This window comes from Penicillium cataractarum (assembly GCF_028827025.1).
Source record: "Penicillium cataractarum strain IBT 29864 chromosome Unknown utg000008l, whole genome shotgun sequence".
NCBI classification, from domain to species: domain Eukaryota; kingdom Fungi; phylum Ascomycota; class Eurotiomycetes; order Eurotiales; family Aspergillaceae; genus Penicillium; species Penicillium cataractarum.
In genome coordinates this window covers 2579696-2592652 of record NW_026622744.1, presented here as the reverse complement: position 1 = coordinate 2592652, position 12957 = coordinate 2579696, and the positions used below count along the sequence as shown (strand labels likewise).

The window sequence follows — 12957 nt, the reverse complement described above, 5'->3', positions numbered from 1 at the left end:
GCAAAGATCCCGCGGGGAATGACGAAAGGGGACCCGATGAGGACTAGCGTGGTTCTTGTTGCATACCCACGTGACCCCTTATCTGACGGTCACGATGCGCGTGCATTCCCCAGTTTCCTCGTGTCTTTCATTCGATCCCTCGGAGTGGTCTTGAAAGGGAGCTCCGAATATCGTCCTGTATTGCGAGGACATAATTTATCAGCTCGAACCCCCGCCGAATCAATGCGTCGGGCGGCTTTACAGGCGTTCCGTACTGCTCGGCGTGCTCCAGTATGGAAAGTCACCGGTAAACGGCCGTGCTCGCTCACCTACACCCACAACTCGGTCCGAGGCCTACGGTCATATTCGGGAGGCCGACGCCCATCATTAGCCCCAGTGGCTCTTCAGTCCTCCATGCATCTCCGCAGGTTCTCCCTTGCCGTCATCTCAACCGTCGTTGCGTCTGGAGCGTGGTATGCGTATCGAGGAGACGGCACCGCGCAGTCACTAGCAACCCAGGTTCGAGGTTTTGCCTCGAGCGCCATCACATCTGCTCACGCTGAGGACCCATCCGAGTCGACTCGTCGCGCTCTCTTAGTGAGTAACGACCAATTCTACACTGCTACGCTTTCCGGAGATCAACCCTTATCGAAGAACACCGACGACTCGGATCGACGTGTCCTAGAAATGTTGACACCGGAGCAAGCTACGGAGAAGCTACGCAAGAATGAGGAGTCATATTTAGTGAACAGAGGCAAAGGTGTTGTGCGATACGATATCGTACAAGTGCCTAGCAACTCTCCCATCGAGGATGACCATGCCGAGAAGATCGTCGAGGTGTCCTCATCGACGGCGGCTAGCACAAACGGGGAGCCAAATAGCGACTGGATGTTCTGGGCGGTCTTTGATGGCCATTCGTGAGGACTCTCCCGAGGCTGGAAATTGGGATGATTTTGTACTAACTTCAAGACAGGGGCTGGACTACGTCCGCAAAGTTGCGAAATGTGCTGATTTCCTACGTTGCACGAGAACTTAACGCTACTTATAAGGCTGCTGCGGCTGACCCCACAGTTCTTGTGCCATCTTCCGAGGCAATTGATCAGGCGATCAAGCAAGGCTTTGTTCGTCTTGATAATGACATTGTGCATGAGAGTGTGGATAAGGTCCTGAAATCCAAGTCCCGTCGTATGGCTGCCGAGCTTCTCGCACCGGCCTTGTCGGGATCTTGTGCTCTCCTGAGCTTCTACGATTCTCAGTCAAAGGATCTCAAGGTCGCTGTTGCTGGTGACTCTCGCGCCGTCCTTGGTCGCCGAGGCGCTAATGGAAAATGGACCGCCACCGCTCTGTCTGAGGATCTTACCGGCGGTACCCCATCTGAAGTCAAGCGCCTCCAGGAGGAGCACCCTGGCGAGCCTTATGTTACCCGGAATGGCCGTATTCTAGGTGGCCTGGAGCCTAGTCGTGCTTTCGGCGACGCCTTCTACAAGTGGAGCAAGGAAGTCCAAGACCAGATCAAACGGCAATTTTTCGGCCGCACACCTCACCCCCTTCTGAAGACTCCCCCCTATGTCACTGCTGAGCCCATCATCACTACCACCAAGATTGACCCCTCTCAAGGCGACTTTATTGTGATGGCCACTGATGGTCTCTGGGAAATGCTAAGCAATGAGGAAGTTGTTGGCTTGGTTGGACAGTGGTTGGAGCAACAACAGTCTGGCAACGGCGGGTCCAAGGCTTGGCTGCAAAGCTGGTTCAGCTTCGACAGCCAAAAGCAATTGCCTGTGGAGCCAGCCAAGGATCAATCCACCGAAGGCCAGCGCCGCCCCATCCGCCAGCAGCAATATGATATCTCCGGCGCGGCCAGCCGATTTGTCGTTGAGGACAAGAATGCCGCGACTCACCTCGTCCGCAACGCCATGGGTGGAAAGGACAAGGACATGGTTTGTGCCTTGTTGACCTTGCCAGCCCCGTACTCCCGCCGATACCGGTATGTGACTTTCACCCTCTTCTACCCTGTATGATCTGCTGACCACTTGTCCCCTTCCAGCGACGATGTCACCGTTGAGGTCATCTTCTTCGGTCAAGGCTCCGACTCCCGTACTGGTACAGTGGAGATTAACAAGGAGGCCAGCGCTTCAGAAGAGCCACCCAAGGCGAAGCTATAAGCCATTTAGGTCTGAATCTATCACCCTGCTTTCCAGAGTAGGATCATGGGTCATGGAGGCTGAATTTACCATTCTTTTCTTAAATAATCTCGTTCAAATACTCGTGCAACGCCTCACAGGTTTTGATGCCCAGGACCGAAGGTCTAGCCTTGATATTTGCTGATTTACTGCAATTTTCGTATCTTTTCAGGGATTGGGTGGTTTCGTGCCTGTTATCGGGTTACTATTGACATCTGTACAAATCTCTGCTATCTAGTATACTCGAATTTACGATTGACCCGCAAATTCCGGGTGACTATACAGAGACTAGAAATTCAAGGCAATGGTGTCGAATAAGAGTTTAGATTCTCCAAAGTATAGGAGGTCGAAATAGACCACTGTTAGAGCCATGCGCGAGCGGTCACTTTAGTGGTAGGGTATTGGACGTGATTTTAACTACTATTTTTTGTGTTGAAACATATGGAAGTAAGTGGCTTGAGAAGGTAGTTTCTTCCTTGGTCCCTGATTTTCCTTCATGTACACGTTTGATGATAGGGAATCTATAGTACAAAAGCCCACTCCGGCCCCTCACGATTCGTTGCGTGGCTATTCCATGCGTCCGTAGACTGACGAAATTCTGCAAGGAGCTAAATGCCTCCCAATATGCACGAGAAGGTCTCGTTGTATCCGGGTTGGCTCCCTGGATGTCCATTTCGTGGCTTGGACGTCGGCACTGGTGAAGATCTTGAATCTGTTGTAGCAGACACTCAAACCTCCAAATGGGTCAATGCGTGTCCCAGGCCTGGCCACCGTATGAGGGGTATCGTTCTGCCAACCGATTGATGTTTGATGATATTTTGCAGATTCACTCAGCGAAGTTTCATGCGGAACGGATCTGGAGTGTCGGGATTACTGTAATCGACATAGCGTCTCGTGGACGCCGGCATTGGTGGCTTCACAAACATCTTCTTTCCCAAGATGTAGGTCTGAAGCGAGGCAATATTAGAGCTACTGATCCAGTAGATCAACAGCGCGGCTGGCATCTCATAGAACCACCCGGACAGGCCCACGTTCAGCGCCAAGAGCTGAATGAAGACGCGCAGACCGTTAAAGGAAAGCGATCGGTACATCTCTAGCCTAGGCATATCGGCCAGATCAGCGCGTGGTGTAGCCTTCCAACCCGCTTGAACATTGAGAAGAATGGAAGCTGCGAGGACTGCTGGCAAGATACCAGTCGAGTCACCCGCAAGTAGATCGGGGAACCATAGCGCGCCCTCGTTGGCAAAGGTAGGCTCCACCGTTAGATGAAGGGAGTTGACGGCAGCATCGGTAGCTTCTTGGCCCCCTTCAATTAAAGAGAGTAGCCAGGGTACCAAGCCATTCTTGTTACCGGACATGCCACGGATGCTCTCCATGAGCAAGATCCAGACTGGTAATTGTAGGACGGGCGCGTAGCGGGACATGACCGAGATATGCCAGCGGTTGTATAGAATCTTGATCTTCTGGTCATATTCTCGGTTGATTTCATTGACAGCCTCCCTAGAGTCTGGTCCTCCCTTCAGGCCCTTCTTTGCCGAGTTGGCCCAGTTTGCCCAGGCCAGCTTGAGGGGCCCAATGTCTTGTTCGCGGCGTGCGTTGACTTTGCTGTAAATCTGAGCCGGCAATCCGACCAGTGTTCGCACTATAAGAGCCGTGAGGGGGATCGAGGCGACCCAGGGCAGGCCGGTGATATCGTGAACGCCGTGGATAAGCCCGGCGGAGGCATCGAGAGCTTCGTTGATCAACGGAGCAGGTTTGGTTGGATGGAAGTGTCGGACCTGCGAGCGTGCCGCCAACGGCAGGGCCCTGCGGGGGATGTGTAATGCCCTGTAGCGAATCGAGTTCATGACCGACGAAAAGGCACAAGTGGCAATTCCTGTTTCTCCAAGTCGCAAGGTCAAAAGATCATCTAAAAGAGAGCTCCGAGCGGAGAAACAATCAGCTCCACCCCGGTATCATGTGACGCGCGTATTGTAAGTTACGATCCACGTCAACTGATCTGAATGGCGGGCTGTTGATGGTAATTCCGAACAAGTCATCTCCCTCTTTCTTTTTCCCCATTCCCCTTCCCTCTACTTAACCCCCTGGATACCACATTTGAATCCCGGGTACTATGCGTGGACACTGGTGAAACCCAGACGCAACCATGGCCATCCTGACCACCGCCATTCTCGCGCTCTTGATCGCTGCGGCGACAGCTGTCCTGCTCCCTCAGCTTATAGGTGGCGTACTAGGGCTAGTCCTGCGCGGCGCGGGGTGGTTGATCCGCCGACGAACACGATCTCGGCGCGAATATGTGATCGCGCGGGCGCGATCAGATGAGGAGGAATTATTAAAATCGCTGCGCGCAAAGGGTGCAAGCTCGGCCGAGGATGAGGATTGGGAGAAGGTTGATAGTACTGCCGGCCCTGGTGGAGTAAAGACACCTAGCAACAGTGACAGCGGTGCTGGTGATGGGGCAAAGCGGCCAGACGACTGGGATGGAATTATCGGATTCTTCCATCCATTCTGGTAAGCCTGATTTCTCTATTTACTTTTTACTTGTGACGTGGAACTCGTCACTGACACCGCGATTTTATAGTAATGCTGGTGGCGGTGGAGAACGAGTTCTCTGGGAAGCAGTGCGCGCAACACAGAAGCGCTGGCCCAAGGCGATCTGCGCTATCTATACCGGCGACCACGAAGTCAACAAGACGACCATGTTGGAGCGAGTCGAGAATCGGTTCAACATCCACCTACATGCCCCGAGAGTGGTGCTTCTGTACCTAACCACCCGCAAATACGTCGTCGCCAGCTCTTATCCACACATGACGCTGCTGGGCCAGTCGTTGGGATCGCTGGTTGTCGCATACGATGCCTTTACACTACTGGTGCCAGATGTTTTTATCGATACCATGGGCTATGCCTTTACTTTGGCACTATGCAAGTGGCTCTTCCCTACCGTGCCGATAGGCGCGTACGTGCACTACCCGACTATTTCCACGGATATGCTTGCATCTCTAGATGACCGAAGCGGGATCCAAGGGTTGAATGCCGGCGCAGGCAAGGGGCTCAAGGGAACCGTCAAGCGACACTACTGGCAGCTGTTCGCCCAATTGTATGGCTGGGTCGGTCGCCACGTCGACGTTGTCATGTGCAATTCTTCCTGGACTGCAGCCCACATCCGCAAATTATGGGGCACTGGCAAGGATAAATCAAGCAATGATGCTGCGGACACTACTGGCAAGGGTACACCTTCCTCGCCTGCCGTGGTCTTCCCTCCCACGGCCGTATCAGAGCTAGAGTCCAGTATCACCGTGGACGCCGAGAGTGAGAGGTCCCGCCACCCCACGCTGCTCTACATCGCACAGTTCCGCCCAGAGAAGAACCACCCGCTCGTCCTCCGCTCCTTTGCGCGGTTCCTGCAAGAGCGTGCCCGCAACCCAGCGTATGCGGACAAACCCCAACCCCGACTGGTACTAATCGGATCCGTTCGCCACGCCAGCCCAGACGAAACTCACATTTACAACCTCCGCCTGCTAGCACACGAGCTACGCATCCGCGACCACACAACGTTCCTCTGCGACGCAAGCTGGCCCGCCGTCCTGTCCCACCTCGGCACAGCATCCGTCGGCGTAAACGCCATGTGGAACGAGCACTTCGGCATCTGCGTCGTCGAGTACCAAGCCGCAGGGCTAATCTGCGTGACTCACGACTCCGGCGGTCCCCGCGAGGACATCGTCGTAGATCTCGGCGACGGAGCGACTGGATTCCGCGCTGAGACAGAGGAGCAATTCGCGGCGGCCTTTGAGGCGGCGCTTGCGCTGCCGGAGTCTGAGAAGGTTGCTATGCGTTTGCGGGCGAGACGGTCGGCTCAGAGGTTTACTGAGGAAGAGTTCTCGCGGAAGTGGTTGGGGCAAGTGCAGAAGTTGGTTGAGGCTTCGCGGTAGAGTTGAGTAGATATTCTCTCGTTTTGATATAGATGAATGCTCATATCCTGCGTTGATGAAGTGGTTTTAGTAGTTCTTACTATGTGAATAGATGTAAACCGTGAATACTAGGCAGAACTTCCTGTTATAGACTACATTGAGGACATGAGGAATATACTCGAGATCACATGATGTTCTATAACCCTTATCCAAGGACCAGCTTCATTCACCTCTAGTTTACTACAATTTGATCCAGTGGCACCTCAGTCCTCAAAAAAAGCATGAATACTTGATGTATAATCGGATTTCAAAATGGTTTATAGCACTCATAGATAGAGGTATCTCCAACAAGATCTCTTGTTCAAAAAAAACCAACAAAAAGGTAAACGGGTATGAGAAGCTCGAGAAAATCATCAAATGCATCACGATGGCAAGCTCTTGCACTGCCACAAAATGGATAGCAGCGAGAAAAAAAACGAATGATGAGAAGATCAACGCTGAATCTCCATCATAAAGGAGAGGCAAGAATGCCATGACAACCAAACGAATGCCAGTGTATAGATGTTGAGCGCAGACAGTTGAAATCAAGAAGAAACCCCCATTTCTGGCCTTGGCCAAGAAAATCAACCAAATTCAATTCAAATCAAATCAAATCACTTAGTCTCCCACCGTGTATCAGAACGCCAGTAACCCTTCTCTATAAGGGATAAGCCGGGGAATAAAGAAGGACGAAGGAAAGAGAAATGCAACACGAAGACGGGAAACAAAAAAAGATCGGACCAAGGATGTTGAAAGAACCGAGACTCGCAGAATGAAAGACATTACATAGTCTTTTTCTGCAAATCATCGCTTTTCCCTTATTCCAATATCACAAGAAACGCGAGGGGTATAAACGAGTGAAGGCAGCATCGCATCCGTCATCAACTCCATTTTTGATCCACGTATCCAGGATCACCCGGATTCATCCCGAGAATCTGGCCACCATACATGGCGCCCTGGTTATTACCATATCCACCACTGATCCCAGATACGCTGCTGATACCAGATTCGTCGTCGTCGAAACCGAATTCCCCACCTGAGCTAGCGTCGAAGCTACTTCGGCCACCAATGTCGCTGGGGTCATCACCCCCGGCGGCGAGCTGGTCCCACTGCAGGGTTTGCAGCGCCGGGTATTGGGCGAGCAGAGCTGCGGGAAGAATAAAGTTACCAGACGATTGGCCGTCCATGCCAGGGACGCCGGGCATGACGAGTGGCTGGGGAACGGGTTGCAAGTGTCCGGCAGGTTGCTGCTGGTGCTGTTGCTGTTCGGCATTGATGCGGTCACGCTCCTGTGATTCTTCGTCGAGCAGTGGCTTGATGCAGACACGACCCGCTTCGGACCTAAAATGGCGGCCGAGAGCGTCTGCACGTGCAAATCGACGGCCGCAGCCCCAATGGCCGCCCCGTGATAGGTCACCGCGGCAGACGAACTTCTTTTCGCCAGAGTGGAGGCCCTCGTGGCGCTTGCGATCGTGTTGCCGGGCGAAAGCCTTGCCACAGACTGTACACACAAATGGCCGTTCGTCAGTGTGGGTGCGGAGATGCGAGCGCAAGTTGTACGCCCGAGTGAATCGCTTAGGGCACAATGTGCACTGGAAAGTGGCGGGGTGCTTCTGGACACGCTTCGAGTCACCAGGTGCTGCACCGGGGCGTCCTGGGTCAGCCAGATCTAGAATATAGTTGCGACTCTCGATCGACGATGTCGAAAGACGTCGATTAGACCTTGAAGGAGATGCGTCCCGGGAGCCAGGGTTGCTGCGCGAGTGGGGCGATAGTGATCGCGGGGAAGTAGGGGCGAGGGGTTCGAGACTGGTTGTCGAAGTCGCGGGAGATCTTTGACGAGAAGCAGGGTGTGCATAGGGATCTGACTTGCTGCGCACGCGAGATCCTAATACGAATATGAGAATTGAGGTTAAAAACTAATGGCCAGGTTGAAAACTCACTCATCGCGGGCGGACTCAACGAGTCCAAAGCAACTGCTTTGGGTGGCCCGAAGCTTGGGCTCCGAGATGGGGGCGCAAATTCCACATTAATTGAAGGAGGCGCCATCTGGGATGCCTGGCCAATGTCGCCTGCGGGATGCGATCCCAGCATATCATCACCCGGCATTCCATACATATCCGTTGGTGCTGGGGGGAACTGGTTGCTAGTCGAAGAATACTGGATACTAGGAACCATATCATTGACCTGTTGGGGCATCAATCGCGGCGAGATATACGGGCTGTGTGCAGGGCTGAAGCCCTGCTGGTGCTGCTCTGATAGCGTAAACTGCTCAATACCTAGAGCGTTATCGTATAGGGCTGGGTCACTCTGTGGAGCAAGGGACGGCGAGGTATTATTTTCGATGCCGTCATAGTCATGCTGAGATAAATAGGGCGAGTGATTGGCCGACGAGACCTCCGAGACCTCTGACGGCGCTCTGCGGTGGGTCTGGAAGGCACTATTATTCATGACTGACTGCCAATCCGGGTTCGCCTGCGCACTGAGATAGGCGGCCGTCGCTGGATCCAGCGAGGTGTGTCGCGAATGCTGCGGGGTATAGTATGTTCCGGGAGTGCCTCCAGGAGGGGACATGGGCCCCGGGGATGACTGCTGTGGGTCTTGCGACGACGGACGTGAGGACGCAGAGGGATTAGAGATAGGGCTGACGAGATCAGCTGGATTGACCGCTTGATGCATGGCCTGCTGGCGCTGATGCATTTGCGGATCCAGCAGTAGCGACGAATCATACTCGGATGCGCTACCGCTGTTAGGACTATGATTCTGGTATGTTGCGAAATCCAGCTCTCCCGAATTAGAATTCAGCAAATTGGAGAAATTATCGGTGAGTTGTCCCGTTTGCAAGCCCGACACTCCTGGATCTAGCTGTTCCACCATATTCGGGTTGAATGATTGCGACATCGAGATGTTGGTTGTATTCAGCGTTGGCGGGAAAGGCTGACTAGAAGGAGGGACCAAGTTTTGCGCAGGCGGAGGCCCAGAAAAGTGGTAAGTCGCCGAGTAACCGTAAGATTCGGTGCCGCTGATGCTGGGATCGGCATTGGAGTTGTCAAATGGCGGATTTGTCCCGTATGCGGCTGACATGGAGGGGTCCAGGGCTAGGCCCGCGGTTGGGTCGTGATATTGTCGTTGGGCGTGGGGTGATGGGCTCACGCTGCGATGTTTGATGTTTGCAGAGACGGAATGGGTATGGTCGTGGGAAGCCATCGTGGCGGGGAGAATTCGCGATGACCGGCGATGTACCTCTGGAGGGTTATAAGGTGGGACAGTCGAGAGCGCGACACAGGGCGGCCGCGAGCGCCAAACCGGAGGGAATCAAGGAGAGTGGAAAGCGGCAGATAGCTAACAGGGAAGACGGCAAAGTCGGTGGTGATAGAATGGCATTCGTAGTAGATAGACCGGGTATGCGCGCAAAAAGAACCAACTCGCCAGGGTCAGCGAGACAACAGCATCATCTAAAGTCGGGGAGGTCGAAGGTCGGGGTGGTGATGGAGGGACCCGATAAATGGCGACCGCACGTGCGCAAGGCGGTCTGCGACAATCAGACGGGTTTGTGGTATTTTTTTTCTCTTTTTTAATTTCTTTGGCCCTGGAAAAAAAGTTCAACTTTCCTTCGCGACGTGTTCGATGGCCCACCGAAATACGACCGGGACCGCCAAAAAAGGTCCAAGTCAAGAGTTTGGCCCCTGGGGATCGTGTCTCACACCTGTAGCCATGCAGAATGAACCCATAGTCACTTACTCCAGGACTTTCCGGACTAGTGTCGGTATGGACTGGTTTTCCCACCCCACATCGTGTCCACTACGATAACAGATAGGCACAAGAGCCCCTCCTTTTGTTTTTGGATTGATGATATTCTCGAGATCGATAGTCTTTCGTCCCTTATGATGATTATCGTGATGGTATCAGTCCTTCAGCATGTCAGGGCCAACCCTGTGCAGAAAAGACGACACCCTTTCCAGACGATTGGAAAGCTACCAATCGTTCCCTCGTTTTTATGGTGGAGCATCCACGTCCGGCTAACGCAGCGGGGGAGTTTAGCTTATGTTTTGCACAGCCACGCAGCTGAGTTTCATCCACGGTCCGTCCTTCCAGTTGGTCTCTGCGTTTTCCAATTCCAGGGCTCGGACCATTGGAAAGAGTGATTCGCTGGAATTAGGGCAAGGCAGATTTCCATAGACGACTCTGCCTTACGTGACGTATACTACTTGATAGCTCTTCCGGGGATCTGGTCTAGGTCCTGACGATGTTGACGCCTGATAGCTAACTAAGCCTCAAACTCCAAAAATATCCGAGCATTCAACTTATTTTAGTATTTTAATCTTAGGAATGCTGCTGCCTTTGAACTCAAATGCTCCATTCTAATTTACTTCGATATGCTTGGATTAACTCAATAGACAGGACATACTTCAATTGGTCATGTGACCAGACATTCGCAGAACTCTCAAACTACCTCATGATATCTCACATCCACCAGAAACTTCCCAACCTAAACTGTACCCAGCGTCTCCAAACTTGCCCGCTCCTCATCATTGGTATAACTGAACAACAAATTATCCGCACAACTGCTCCCCAGCCCAGCATTATCCACCCACGCCGGCTCCCAGTAATAAATACCCAAACCACCCGAAACAGCCGAAACAACAGCCGCGAGATCCTTCAAGAAGGTCTGCTGTCCAGCAACAGAGAATGGAATCGACGAGAGATCCGACGGGAACGAATAGGCCGGGTTCGGGCACGAATACGGCCAATTAGTCTCGACAACCAGCACGTCCTTGCCATACGTCGAGTGCAGGTTGGTCAGACTGGTCTTCAGGGATGCCAGGGTCGCGCTGGAGCTGTAGAAGGGATAGTACGAGACACCGATATAATCAAAGTCAGTCGAGACAAAGGTCGAGCCGCTGTTTAGAACGGTGTTGTAGAAGTATTCCTGCTCGGACCAGGACCAGCCGTTGTCGAGGTGGATCATGATCTTGGGGGTTGTCGCGAGACTGGAGTCCTTGACGCCCCAGGCGCCGGAGTGCAGGAGGCGACCGATGTTGGCATAGCTGCTTGTTTCGCCGAGGGGCCAGAGTAAACCGGCGCGGATCTCGTTGCCGATCGAGACGATGTCGACGGTGAGACCGTTGTCTGCAAAGGTGTCGCATACTTCCTTGGTGTAGTTGTATAGTTGCCAAGCAAGCGTGTCGATATCGGTCGTGGACCAGCCAGAGGGTGTAGCCTACCAGTGACATTCGTTGTTAGCTTGGATAACACTTCATGAAGCATATAGCGAATAGCACAGCATACCTGATGACTCGGATCCGCCCAAGTATCACTCAAATGCAGGTCCAAATACGTCGTCATCCCCTGTGCCTGCACCCGCTTGGCCAATTCGATATTATAGTCCAGATCGTACGACCCATCACTAGGATTGACCCACACACGCTGGCGCACAGAGTTAATCCCCGCATCCGCAAGTATCACCTCCAACGCCTGCTTCGTGCCAGCAGTATTCTTATACGAAATTCCCGCATCCTCCTCCACAAGCAGAGACGAAATATCCGCACCGTGGATACTTAGCGCTGCTGATGCTGGCGCCACCAGCTGAGAAGCAAGCAAGAGAGCCGTGGGGAGCAACATGGTGGTCGGCAACGACGCGATGGGATAATATACCGATAGCTAGTTATCGAATCGGGATTTTTGGGTTCACCACTCCTCACTAGTCACACAAAAAAAAGGGAAGAAAATAATTGGGAAATGGATGCTATATAGATACTCCTCTCTCTCCTTTTTTTCTACATGCTCGTCCCGGACCAGTCCTCGATCCGGACGACTGGACCAGACGGGGGAATTTCCTCCTGTATACACTCTGCCCGCCGCGAAATTGCGCAGTTTGGGGTAAACAGGGCTACGTGATGGGGGAATTTGTCCGAAGAAAGTGGCCTGGCTAGGTTTAGCACGCGCGGTGAAACACCCGGTGTGACGGGGAAAAGGGAGTGGGGAATCCCTGACAGTGCTGAAGACTGGATGAATGGTGGTGGAGTCGGTGACAAGTCTTAATCTGATCGGAGTAAATACTTTATTTTTGCCGGGTATGGCAACGGGCTGGAACGCTTGTTTGTGGTGTGTCGTTAGGTTGGTAGGGATAGTTGTGTGATGCAGTGTGGGGATCAATCTCGAGGTTGCTTGATGTAGCAGTCTAGGCCGAGCGCAATTTATGAATTGGGTTGTACTACGTGAAACAAAAGGATAGCCGTGCTATTACAGTCTGCAAATACTTGCTCAATCTGAGACAGATACATTTAGCCTAGCGCTGATGACGATCTCACTTCATATACTCACGCTTGACTTCGCCCATCGTTATTGGTGGAAGAAGAATCTAGATAATTGACCAGGAAAATATACAACTGACGTATTCACTCTTCACAAGCGAGCCACCCCGATATAAAGCCGCACCCCACCGGAGCAAAGCAGCTCATGTATGGTCAAAACTTCACGGAATAGACAAGCTTCACTCTAGCCTCCGCGTCCTCCGCATTACAAAAAGACAAGTTCATGCAGCCACAATATTCAAAGGAGGGGGGAAAAGACCTTTCCCCGTGATTTCATATTTCATCAGGTATCATTGCAGCGGGCGAATGTAAAGCCCTCGCCAACCAGCCCCAGCCCAACCCAGCAATCTTGTATCATGCAGACATTCACATCCTCACACAGAGATCCAATAACTGTGGAAGCCTTTTGGCAGATCACCACTCAGACAACATTACATACAGGTAAGACGGGAAAAGGGGAAAGAAAGAAGTACAACCTGCTTCGGGCTCCCCGAGAACGGGCCCTGCAGGCGCATTAGAAGAAAAAAAGGAAAG

The 12957-nt window shown here is 52.7% G+C and overlaps 6 protein-coding genes across 6 annotated transcripts; 3 read left to right on the top strand and 3 right to left on the bottom strand.

Annotated features, from left to right (window-relative positions):
• Window positions 1-222: 222 nt before the first annotated feature.
• ptcF (type 2C protein phosphatase ptcF) lies at window positions 223-2144 on the top strand (the record flags this gene model as incomplete). Its single annotated transcript, XM_056702999.1, has 3 exons — window positions 223-896; window positions 953-1966; window positions 2027-2144. 3 exons carry the CDS (start codon window positions 223-225, stop codon window positions 2142-2144), a joined length of 1806 nt encoding a protein of 601 aa, XP_056551999.1.
• Window positions 2145-2786: 642 nt separating this feature from the next.
• N7496_010085 (uncharacterized protein) lies at window positions 2787-2966 on the top strand (the record flags this gene model as incomplete). Its single annotated transcript, XM_056702998.1, has 1 exon — window positions 2787-2966. The coding sequence occupies one exon, from the start codon at window positions 2787-2789 to the stop codon at window positions 2964-2966; it is 180 nt and encodes a 59-aa protein (XP_056551998.1).
• A 26-nt stretch (window positions 2967-2992) lies between these two features.
• Window positions 2993-4009, bottom strand: N7496_010084 (putative mitochondrial export translocase Oxa2; the record flags this gene model as incomplete). Its single annotated transcript, XM_056702997.1, has 1 exon — window positions 2993-4009. The coding sequence occupies one exon, from the start codon at window positions 4007-4009 to the stop codon at window positions 2993-2995; it is 1017 nt and encodes a 338-aa protein (XP_056551997.1).
• Window positions 4010-4308: 299 nt separating this feature from the next.
• N7496_010083 (alpha-1,2-mannosyltransferase ALG11) lies at window positions 4309-6091 on the top strand (the record flags this gene model as incomplete). The annotated part of the gene is made up of 2 exons (XM_056702996.1): window positions 4309-4673; window positions 4744-6091. 2 exons carry the CDS (start codon window positions 4309-4311, stop codon window positions 6089-6091), a joined length of 1713 nt encoding a protein of 570 aa, XP_056551996.1.
• Window positions 6092-6990: 899 nt separating this feature from the next.
• crzA (putative C2H2 transcription factor Crz1) lies at window positions 6991-9316 on the bottom strand (the record flags this gene model as incomplete). The annotated part of the gene is made up of 2 exons (XM_056702995.1): window positions 6991-7997; window positions 8053-9316. The coding sequence occupies 2 exons, from the start codon at window positions 9314-9316 to the stop codon at window positions 6991-6993; spliced, it is 2271 nt and encodes a 756-aa protein (XP_056551995.1).
• A 1282-nt stretch (window positions 9317-10598) lies between these two features.
• N7496_010081 (arabinogalactan endo-1,4-beta-galactosidase) lies at window positions 10599-11731 on the bottom strand (the record flags this gene model as incomplete). Its single annotated transcript, XM_056702994.1, has 2 exons — window positions 10599-11330; window positions 11399-11731. 2 exons carry the CDS (start codon window positions 11729-11731, stop codon window positions 10599-10601), a joined length of 1065 nt encoding a protein of 354 aa, XP_056551994.1.
• Window positions 11732-12957: the final 1226 nt, after the last annotated feature.